General features: G+C 38.2%; 1 protein-coding gene across 1 annotated transcript in view; it reads right to left on the bottom strand.

Moving 5' to 3' along the window:
• Positions 1-1105: 1105 nt before the first annotated feature.
• The window catches only part of LOC125040608, a 28204-nt gene continuing 16906 nt past the window's right edge, over positions 1106-12403 (bottom strand). The window contains exons 4-6 of the mRNA XM_047635253.1: positions 10264-10401; positions 5081-5320; positions 1106-4109 (exon numbers count right to left, since the gene is read on the bottom strand). Coding sequence (XP_047491209.1) covers positions 3951-4109; positions 5081-5320; positions 10264-10401 — 537 coding nt within the window. The 3' untranslated portion in view covers positions 1106-3950. The remainder of the gene's footprint in view (positions 4110-5080; positions 5321-10263; positions 10402-12403) is intronic.

Raw genomic sequence — 12403 nt, 5'->3', positions numbered from 1 at the left:
AATGTCTCCTGGGGTGTTGATTAGGGTGAATACTGTACTAGTCGGCATTGAGGAGGGGGTATTAGTTGTAGTGTTCAGAGCCGTGGTCAAAAGAGAGCCTGGGGTCAGGGAATCAGGCGAGTTTGAATTGGTGGAGCTATTTGATGAAGAGGTAAGCCTCACTGCCTCTAATAATGGTATGGTTAATGGTTAATGGTTAATAGTTATTCATTGTTGGCCATAATAAGCCTGGAGTATGTTGGGGAGAGAAACGGTCCACCCCTCAGGGTCACTTGAGGGGTAAGGGCTAGACAACTAAAGCAGGGGAATACCGTGCCCATGGCTCTCTCAGGCCGTTCAGGACTGGCACAAAGTCAGCCTTTCATCCTTTCAGCACGGCTCTCACACCTTAGGAAGTGGATAGTAGAAGGGGTTGGTGAAGGGACAGAAAGGAAAAAGTAGGAGGGGGGAAAAAAGACCATCCAAAATTTGTTGAGTCGAGGGCTGAGTCCCAAGGTTGGGGAGTTCCCCAGCATTGGGTCCCAGTCTCCGCCTCCTAAGCCCCCCCACGACAACAACGGGCAAGGGATTGGGGGGGTATTGCACTGATTGTAAAAGTCAACAAAAGGGCCAGAAAATACACATTATCATAAAGCAATAATCATGGTATGCATCCACAGATCCTATAGCATTTCATTGATGTTACTGATTTCTTGTAACAGAGAAGAGAGCACCTGAAATTTTCATCTGATATTTTACCTGTTCTTTTTTCTGAAGCCAGTTACTATTAAGTACCTTTCTTACCCATCCAGGTTTTGGCCATTTGTCAACTCTTTTTGTGCCTCCCACCTTACAGTAATACACTTAGAGTGCTTATCATAAAGATTTTTCACTTTGAAGCTACATTGCTGCTCTTTACTATGGTACATGTGAAAAAGCATAGCAAAAAATCTGGGTAGCCAATCAGCATGCTACCCTAGGTCATTCACCAAGACTCCCCCCAATGACATCACTGGAATCTGAGAGGGTTCAATAATTATAAACAATCTGAAATACTTTTACAGCATTAAAATGCAACGTTCAAGGGAAGGAATATCTAGAATAAAAGTTTAAAATGAAAAGAGAATAAGATAAGTTGCTTTATTTTTTTATCCTCTTTCCCAAAAATGTTTACAGTTGGAAATATTAAATGCAGTCCTTTATCATTCTAAGGACTAGGCTTTCAAGTATCACAAGAATCTAAAAAACAATAATGATCTTAATAATAACAACATTCACTTGATGTCTGTTTCTTGAATGTTTACAAATAAATAGAAAAAGAAAGAAATACTCTCTTTGTATTTTGTACCTACATCACATACATAGCTTTGAGTGCCCGAGACGGGCACCCCAAAAACATTACAATAAAACTTTACAGAAACTGACTTTGGTTTGAATATGATACCAGACTGACATAAGTTGAAATGAAGACCTTCAACAATAATTAACATTTTGAATTCACCGGATTTTGTGAATGACAATGCAGCTGCTACATGTTTTCAAACTGCATGGTGTGTCTGAACATTATTTTGGACTCGTGAAGTTTTCAACCACTAAAGAATGCCAATTCATCATAAGCATATATGATGGATAATATGAATGGCTCCATAATTTAATTCACATAACATCAAACAAATAACAAATGGAACAACAGGAAAAAAAAAAAAAAAAAAAATAAACATTAAAAATCAAAAGATTCCCTCTGGAAAAAAAAATTGAACACTACCTTCATAAGCCCTCATGCCTAACTTCTACAATAAAGTTCAGATCAACTTGAAAAACTCTAGGTCAAACTATGTCTACACACACACACTGACAGAAAAAAGATGAATATATATATACATATATATACAAACAAAATATGCATATGAAAGTTAACATTACCTGTACAGATATGTGTAAGTTTCCCATATCAAAAAAGACACTGCAATTTAACTGGCTGAGAGGATCTCCGATGGAATTCCATATACATTCCATGATCGAAATAAGTGTCGGTTGTGGTCGATGTGCCATCGGTAACTTTCGTCTTGTGGTATTGAACTTTCCGTTAATTTGAAATAAAAAATATGGCAAATATAAATCATTAAATCAATATTAATTCCATTTTTATATAAAAGACATGAGTAAACTAAATAAACAAGAAACATATGTATGCATTTTTAAAGTCAAATTCCAATTCATATGAATTAAAATAACATTTTAAAGGTCACAATATAAAGATTTTTAATATTTATGCTGGCCTGATAAAAAGGTGTAACATACAGTAAAACCTCTTAACAGCATCTAAAACATAATCAGTGCTTGCAACTCCTTATAAGACTGATTAAATAAGTATATATAGATACATTTTAATATGATGGAAAGCGCAAAGTTCCACAGTTCAATAAACATACATATCATATCAGGTTGGATTGACATTTAACAAGTTATTATTTAACCCCATGCTGCCAGAAAATGTAGTGTTAGCAGGAGTATTGTTTTCTGAAATGTCTGTACACACATAGAAAGCTCCACAGGTACTTTGTCACCGAGTCAATTGGTGGACATTATGACTTCATCTGATCTCATCTTTCCTTTATTTTATTAATGTTATCAATATTGATGCTGTTATTATTGATATAGTATAATCATTATTATAATGTTATTACATTACTAATAATAATATAAGATAAAAAAAATATATATACTTCCAAAAATCAAGGAAAAAGGTAAACAGGTACTAGCAATCAGCTCACTATTGACCAAGTACTAGTAGAGCCATTAGTATTGTGAAGATAATTTCTACACTCAACATGCAGTGGCATGGCAGGTTTTTACATGCCATCCCCAGCAGCATCAGGTTAAAAAGACATCTTTAGAGCTATGCACTGTATATACAAATCTGTAAAATTTCAAGAACTATTAAGAGGCTTCCCTGAAACACTGATGTCAAGTAATATGAAAAACTGAAATTATAACTTACAAAAAACTGTCAACCTTATCATATTAATCATCTCTTCCTTCCATAAAGAAAAGAAAGTGACCTATATCATCTAACTCTTCCTCTGGGGTTATCATCTTCATCTGTCTTATATTCTTATTCCAACTCCATAATCTTATGAGACTGCAAGATGCATAGAACTTCCTGTACATTAACACCTCTCCTTCAACATCCCAACACCAGAGTCAACTAAATTACCCTCCAAGAGTTGCTTTGGTGCATATCCACTCTGCTTTTATTTATCTTGACACTTATAATGTGCAGCCTCCAAAGCAGATCTGATCAGGCACTTGCGACTTCTTTTCCCTTCAAATTACATCAAATGACAAAATTCCAATACCTTGATAAAACATATTACAATCTTGTGGAGGTTTTCTGCATAGGATGGAGCAAAAGAAAGCCAATCGTGAGATCCTGTAAGCCACTTCTTTATGTCTAAAAAGATTCTAAAATCCTATTAATAAATAGCTTGTGTTTCAGCAGACTCTTGCCCTGAATTATTCCACATAAACTATTACATCAGACCACAAAAATATCATAGTTATACAACTGAACCGCCATGAATGTGGGCCCTGAGAATATCAAAAGGTAAGGCCATAACAGCCTTCACCATGCTTCGTGCATTCTGTTAAGTAGAATGTAAAATTATTCAGTGTCTCTTAACTCCAAGCTTAACTTTTTGCCTCTACGAAGGTCCTTTTTTCTGACCACAAATTATCACTGATTTCACAGATAAAATGGGTTGAACTGATATATGGGTCTCATTTAACTTGAAAAAAATAAAATAAAAAATCTATCATTTTTCCTGTTTTCCTTTTTTATTCACATTTATTCACAATATTTTTTTTTTCTTTTTTCTGTATCATATTTCAGTTTTCTAGTCTTGCAAAATTCATCACAAAGCACCACTTGTGATGTCCTCATCAAAATTACACTTGCAAAAGGGAAGTCTTTACAGCCCTGTGTTGACATCAATGGTATGGTGATGGTCAAAGGTTCCTGGAGACACGAAGATGGAGTCCGAGTGGTCAACTGGTTCCAGTGAGGGTGCAAAGTCCTGCTGTGATGTAGCTATTAGGTACTGGAGCTCACTTGACACTGGAGTCCCATCCTGGAGAGAGACAGGGAAGAATTAGGACATTCCAAAAGACGATGCTATTTCTGTGTAATTACTCATTCATTTTCTGACTTCTTCAGTTATTCAATTAGCATACTTATTTCATCATTCCCTCACTCATCTTCAGTTATTCACACTTACTGACTGATCTATTCACTTAACCATTAACTCTTAGTAATTCAAAGATAAAAATGATTACCTATCCACTAGTAGTAGGTATTTTATTGGTATAATGAAAATTTTCAATTTTCATTATCATTATTCTATGGTAAACAAAAATAATTGGTTAGTGAAAGTCTGTTGCCTACTGCTTATGAATGAATGAATGACAGTAACTCCAGAGAGAAAACATAGGGATATGGCAACAGGTTCTGTCAAAGTTGCTACACCATCAGGAGTCCTGAGTAGCAAACTTTTGCTTTCACAGTCTAGAAAATGAGGCTTTTGGAATTACAAAGATGGTGTGATAGATTGAAAATCATTAAGGCATCAACCCCCAGATTCAATGAATGGATGCTTTATCATGGAGGCTAAGGAAAGGCTATGTATCTCAGTGAGGAGGATGCTTTCATACTCCAAGGCATTGCACAATATAACCATACTCAGATCTGATGAGGAAATCAATTTTTACACATTTTCAAAGAGTTACAGAAAAAGACAGCTTCTCAACACTTGTTTATCTGTCTGTCTGTTTGTGCATCTATGTCTCACTCCTTGCTTCTCTTTCTCTGTCTGTCTGTGTCTGTCTGTCTGTCTGTCTGTCTGTCTGTCTGTCTGTCTGTCTGTCTGTCTGTCTGTCTGTCTGTCTGTCTGTCTGTCTGTCTGTCTGTCTGTCTGTGTGTCTGTCTGTCTGTCTCTCTAATCAGAAAACAATTTATGCTACTTATGGAAGAACTAACAAAATTCTAAAAAAAAAGAAAAAAAAAGGAGTACATTGATACAATAAGGAACCAAGCACCACAGACCTGATTCACAAATGCCCCATCCTCCCTCTGGAACACAACAATCTCCCCATCGTCCTTCTCAGCTCCCGTGATGAGGGGGTCAGCTATAGAGGTAGCCCCAGTGGCAGTGACCTCCTCAATTTGGTACGCCAGTCGCTCATCCTGTGGGGATTCCTGCAGAGGAGGTGTTGGAGAGGGGCCAATGAAGGACTCCACCACATAGTCAGCGTCACTCTCTACCTCTCGTTTTGACATGAGACCCTGGAAGCAGCAGATTGAACTGATGTCAGCATCTAAGATCATTCATGTGTGGACATGGTGTAAGGTCCTCATGAAAGAATGCTGGGTGGTTAAAGGCATCATGAATGGTTAGTGATTAATGGTTACAAAGCAAAATATATGTGCTAGACCTCAAAGATCATAGAACACTATAGAAAGATGTAATAGAGAAAAGGGTAAAGGGGGTTAGTTGATGATTACGTGTGTTACACGTCAGGAGTCATATAGCAGTTCAGGAAAGTTGGGAAAGAGCAATTTGATCAAAGTTGACGGAGGAAGATGTGTGGGATTTTATCCATAGGGTAAGGTAGGGATTAGCAGAGGAGAAAGGGTATAAGGGTAATTAGATCACAAATTCAGTGACAATGTCAGAAGGCAGAGAATCTAGGGACAAAGGGTTACATCCTGGGAGAAGCAGGAGGGATAGTGGGTTAGGAGGGGGGATGATGCGGCTGAAGCAGGCGAAGTGGGATGTGTTGGGAGAGAGTGGAGGGGGTACAGGGGGAACATGAGTAGGAGATGATGGATGTAGGCAGTTACTTTGAGTGTAGAATGAATAGGAGTAGAAAAATTGGAGGATGGTTGAGTTATAGGCATGTTATCTTGGGTCATGATTAGATAGTTTTGAATGTCTTCAAGAGTTTTTGTAGTGGAGTCACTTGGGGAGGTCTGAGAAACAAAGCTTATCTTATGGGGGGAGAAGAAGGGCCAGATGTTTGAGGGGTGGAGGGAGAGGTTGATGGAGAGGATGGAGTAGAAGATGGGATGGATCATTTACCTTGTCTTGAATTGGGTGAGGAGGAAGAGGGTTAGGTACCAGGGCAGTAGTGACTGGAGTGTCTGGAATAGTGGAAGAGATTGGGGTGTCTGGATTTAGAATGGCAAAAGAATCTGATTGGGAGATGGAGTGGGTAGAAGTGGGATGAGGAAGAGATGCTGGGGGAGATGTAGAAACATTCTGGGAGGAAAGGAGAGGAGTAGAGCAATTACTGGAGTACAGTGAGAGAAAAATAGTCCATATGCTTCTTGTCTAGTTTCACATCCAGTGAGGCCATGTCTCAATATTAGAGTTCAGACTCAAATGTATATGTAGGGCAGCCCCTACAAAATACATTATGGGAACCGCCACAATTGACACATGTGTGACTGAGCATAATTTTATCGATTATGACCAAGTTGGACACATAGAGGGCATCAGACTGTGTAAGGGCAGTATTTGGCAGGATGGCCAAGGCACCAACCATTCTACTTTAACTGGGATGAGGTTGATATGGTCAGACAGGGAGGGATTCCTCACCAACATAAACATAAAAGGGGAGGTCATGTCTACAGACAGTAATCTTGGCAATATTGGTGGGGGACTTACAATGGCCCCTAGGAGGAATGGTGTAGCATTGTACTAATACTGCATAATAGTCCATAAGTCAAGTCTTCTCCACAATCTGACCAATTTTTGTCATAGACAGGGCAGTTTGTTGGGAAGATGGAGACAGTTCCAGTACAAGTACTGAGGGGCAGGTAAATGGTTAATGGTTAAAAGCAAAATGAATGTGCTAGACATCTAAAGTCATGTAATGCTATAGGAAGGTATAGTAAAGGGTAGTGAAAGGCAGTTCAATTAGTGGTTAGTTGCTATACATCAGCTACCCAGATTAATATTAAAAAGGTTAAAGCTGGGCATAGGAGTTGATGAGTGAATGGGTTAAGATTGGGTTAGGTAAAGGGGTAAGATCAAGTGAAGTTTAAGTATGTACCTGAGAAAGGAGAACAGAATGTCAAAGGTGAAAGTAAGGTAAAAGTCTCTTGAAGGCAGATAATGAATGAGTTATAAGCAAGTCAGGTCTGTGAGAACGAAAACCACAAATATTCTAATATAGGAGAGCTATAGTTTAGTTGATTTATGAGGAATAATGGTTATAGTGCACGTTGGAGAATTTGAAGGGGAAGGAGCCAGGGAGTGAGATAAGAAATGAGAGGGGGGTGGTGGTGTTATATCAGGAGGGGTATCAGGAGGTGGAGGATCTGGGGAAGGGCATAGTTGTGACATAAGGGATTCACGGGTATCCAGGACGGAGTGGATGGGATGGAGGGGATGGCAGGGGGGGTTAATGTAGGTGGAGGTGGGGGGAATGGGCTGTGTTGGGGAGTAGGAGGAAGGGGTGTAGGGGGAATATGAGTAGGAGAAGGATGGATATCGGTAGTCACTTTGAGTGTGGAGGGAGCGGTAGTTGGGGAATTTATAGGTGGATGAGGGGTTTCTGTGTCAGTTTGGGACTCAAATAGATAGTTTTGAATATCTTCAAGTCGGTCCCATTTGACTGGGCTAAATAGAGTATTTAACCCATTGGCGACGGGAATAGAAAATTAAAAAAAACTCTGGCACGCCACCTAACGGACAGCCGCACGCCACATTTTGGGCAATTGTTATGACGGCAATAGGCGTGACCCGTCGCCATTGGGTTAAGATATTTGTAGAGATGGAGGTACTAGAAGGACGGGACATGTGGAAGAGGCCATAGTGTTGAGGGAGGTAGTATTATGGAGAGGTGGATAATAAGGCTGTAAAGTAGTAATAATGGAGGATGGGGTAATTGATGAAGAAGGTTGTGGGGGTAGAGGGAGTACTGCTGAGAGGGGTAGTATTGTAAGAGCCGTGGACAATAAGGTTGTAGAGAAGTAATAAGGGAGAAGAGAGTAGTAAAAGTGTTTAGAGTTGTGGTAAAAAGGAGAACCTGGAGTCAGGGAACCAGAAGAATGTGAATTAGTGGGGCTATTGGATGAAGGGGTAAGTCTTCTCTCTTGGTGTCAAGAGAGAAAATGGATAGAAACAGTTCATCACTCAGGTTCCCCTTAAGGGGTAAAGGCTAGACAGGGGAATACTGTGCCCATGGCTCCTCCAGGCCATTCATGACTGGCACAAAGTCAGCCGTTCATCCTTTCAACACAGTTCTTAGGAAATGGATAGTAGAAGAGGTTGGAGAAGAGAAAAATACCCAAGGCAGGTGTGAACCCCAGCACTGGGTCCTAATCTCTGTCTCCTAAGCCCCTCCACTGCAACAACTGGCATGGGATTTTTTTTTTTTTTTTTTTTTTTTTGGGGGGGGGGGGGGGAATCATGAACTGTGCAGTTATTTGTAATTTGCAAATCTTTATTCTTAATATAAAAAACAATTACTCAAAAACAACATTAAAAAAAGACTGGTTCCACATTCTGGGGGAATTAGACTAATAATGGAAGGTAGTGACTGGAAGGTCACTGTTTAATCCATACTAATGCTTTGTTTCTGAACCAAGAAGTATTTCTAAATTCTTTTCTTTGAATCTGATAACTTAATAAGCCTTCACATTGTGATAAGATTTTCATAGAATCAATCTTTTAAAACATAATTTATCTGAATTTATCCCACCTGTTTTTGTGGGAAAATGAAATCGGATCATCCAGTTTTTGTAAACAAATTATTTACTTTCACATGATCTTTCAATATCATGGAGGGCCAGATTATTTCCATTAACCACAAATTGCCACTTCTAATCTTAGCACATCGGATTTAAGAGTTTCTTTAAAGACTGTAATGTATACAGTCAAAAATCATATCTGCTCCTTTGTTGCTTCTCAGCATTACTGAGCACTCTTGGACCAACCATGTTCAAGAGTAATCAGCACCCTTTGTTGGCCATAAGAATCTCAGTTGCTCTAGATTGCAGGGGTTAGACATGAACTCAATTAACCATTTGTAATTTTCAACTACTAATTATCTGAATATATCTAAAGACTTATGTGACAATTTCATTTGATTTTTCTCCATAATCCTATCAATCTTGGGAGGGTTAATATGATTTCTTCAGTGGTCTATGGTGTGTGTAAACATTTGAACATTTGAGCTACTGATTACTACTAGCGTATTATAAGAGCAACAGATTTGTTGTGAGAGCAGGAACACAACCTTGGAAATCTTGCCTGTGGTCAATTTTTCAATGGGAGTCATCACACTAACAATATGATGACTAGCATTTATTTTCTTATTCTATATAAGTCTCCTCACTAAGTTAACTCTGGAATTATGTGAAAACAGTAAAAAGATCTTAAGTATAAATTAACCCTTTCCTGCCAAGTGGCATGTACATACAAGCCATGGCATGCCTGGATTATATTCCGGGTGGCATGCATATACATGCAATGGTGTGCCAGTCCCATTTTCCAGGGACATGTACAATCATGCTATGGTGCCAATACAATCTCCCGGCGGTGGGGTCCGGGCCACAGTGAATACAGCCTGAGAGAGAGGGCTTTCATATCGAGAGACCACCTGGCAGCATTGGATTAAAGAGACAGGATACATCACCTTCTAATTTCTAATTTAATTTCTTTATCTCTTTTATAATTTGCACTAGTTTTCTAATCATTTATTTTCTTTAACATATTTGTCTCAAAATATACAACTGCAATATTGCCTAATCCATATTCACCATAACTCCCAGTGACAAACTCAATTATGGTTCAAGACAAAAAAAAAAAAAGTCTGGATGCCTGCAAATAGTGAATATCAAGAAAGCATGTATCACAGACAAATAATGGTGCTGTGAAATCAATAGATTGTACTATGCCCTATTGCAACTAAGATTTAATATCGTATTATGAAAATCTGTTGAATAGTTTCATCTAAATCTACCCTTCCTCTTGTATCATTTCTTTATCTCTACTGTTTTACTCTTTATAAAATTCTTGCTGACCATAGTTACTGTAACTCAAACTGAAACAGCCATTCAGTTCCAGCCATTCAACACAGCATGGATCATCAACAATAAAGCAATGGAAAAAAAAAATTAACATTTTAACAAAGATACCAACAATACACTCATGATAAAGAAAATCACCAGCCACCAGATAAAGTAAGCAAAGCATCCCACAAACACATTGCACATGCCTGGTACGGAGACAAAAGATATTCCACTCCTTCCTCATGGTTGTTGTTGATGCTGTTGTTGTTGTTGTTGGCAATCACAACCTCTGGGTCATAGCAGAGATCTTCCTCCTTCACTACTGTTGACATTTCTGACATCTCCTGAAAGTTACAAATAAAATTTTGGCAAAATGGACATTACCCACTTCACAAGCATAGAAGTGAAAAAAAAAACTTACTACAGAATAATCTAAACCATTGGGTCAGTGTTCCTCGCTCTGGCACTAGACTAAAATCCACCAGCCATTAGGCTTATTTGATTAGGAAATCTTGTGGGTGAGTGGCTTGTAGCCCCAGCCCATACAAATGCTCATGCATGGCATCGAGATTCCTTGCTTCCTCTTTGCAACGCAATTAGCTCTTATCCCTGGAGATGTTTTTACTATATAACCACTTTATGATATCTATTTGGTCATCTGTTAAGACTTATTTCATAGAGCATACTCATACTATCTTTTCAGCTAGTTTATACACTATGCAATAGCACTAATAATAAGTAACATTGTACTACCTGTGTTATTTTTATGATATTGTGCTACCTGTGTTATTTTTATGATATTGTGCTACCTGTGTTATTTTTATAAGTTTTCAGGTTACTGAATTTTCTATACCACAACCTACAGGTAATTGCAGATGGGAATAGGTTCCAATATGTGGATATAGTGTCTTTCCTATTGCAAGCACTCTCCCAGGAATGGCTCACTGATGGTACATACCATCCTTGTTTAGTAACATTATCTTGTAGCTGGTAACCATATCTTACCCACAATCAAAAGTAATGTAGTCTCCCCCCTCCTACATTGATCAACCTTCCTTTAACTATTTACCCAAAACCTTTGGCTATGCATGAATTCAGAACACAGAGTAAAAGGTTATATAAACATAAGAAAATGTCTAATTGTAAAGAATAACTGTTAGTATTGTATGGGAAGGAAGAGTTGAAGATTAAAGGTTGAAGCAAAAAATGTGCTAGGCATTAAAAGTTAAATAACACTACCTTAAAAGCATTGTGGTAAAAAGAGTAAAAGAGTTAACCTTTAGGTCAGAATGTGCTACATGTTCAAAGTTGTAGACAGAGATGGGCAGTATCACAATACACAATGATCAACACTTTTGTATCTGTATTGGCATCAGCCTTAGTTACTAAATAACAATAATGTTTTATCAGTATCACTAGAATGATTTTCTTAAAATGTATTAAAAAAAAAAATGGATACACTGATACCTTTCCGTGACCTGTTTGACATTAAAATATTTTTAATGAATTGCAAAATGACCAGTCTCCTCTCTATTCCAATTCTTATTTTTGATTTTGATTTGTTCTTCTGGTGTCTCGTGTGCTATAGAAAATAAACTAGGGTAGTTTTTTTTTTTGTTTGTTGTTTTATTTGTTCTGTTTATTAATACCCTTATTTCTTGGGAAGGTATTTGGATTAGCCTTTTTTAGAATTAATAAGAGACAAAACCAGAAAAAAATATAAAATAAAATGATTGTTTTCTAATTGTGAAGGATGCCATATAACAATCAGTTTTTGGCAGAAGTTAACACTTCAATTTTCTTTCCATTATGCACAGTGCAATGCAAGATCATATATATGAAATCTGTATATTTACAAATATGGAAGGTAATCTTGGCAGAATCTGGGAGAAAGGTAAGGCTTACAGCAGCCTGGGAGGAATATTGCAGCACTGTACTTATACTGCATCATTCTCACCAAGGCAGGCAAGCAGGATATTTTTACAGTTAGACCAATCCTAGACATAAACAGGGTAATTAGCTGCGGAGATGGAAACGGTTCTGGTACAAGATTTAAGCCAGAAGTGAGGCTGGGCAGGGATGCCAGTGCGGTCAGACTGGCTAAATGGACATTGTTGGAAGAGGTGGGTATTGGCTGGGCAGGTTTGCCAGTGCGGTCAGACAGGCTAAATAGACATTGTTGGAAGAAGTGGGTATTGGCAGAGTAAGGGGTTGTAGGGGGAATTATAAGGAATCAATCCTAATTTACTGGGCTAAACATAGTACTCAAAAGGTTTGTAGAAGGACAAGGGCAGGAGGAAGAGGGAGTGGTGTGGAGTAAAGTATTACTACAGGGAGGATAATGAG

The sequence above is a fragment of the Penaeus chinensis genome, chromosome 29 (genome assembly GCF_019202785.1).
Source record: "Penaeus chinensis breed Huanghai No. 1 chromosome 29, ASM1920278v2, whole genome shotgun sequence".
In the NCBI taxonomy this organism is placed as follows: Eukaryota; Metazoa; Arthropoda; class Malacostraca; order Decapoda; family Penaeidae; genus Penaeus; species Penaeus chinensis.
The sequence above is the reverse complement of the archived record's forward strand: the minus strand, read 5'-3'. Positions and strand labels throughout refer to the sequence as shown.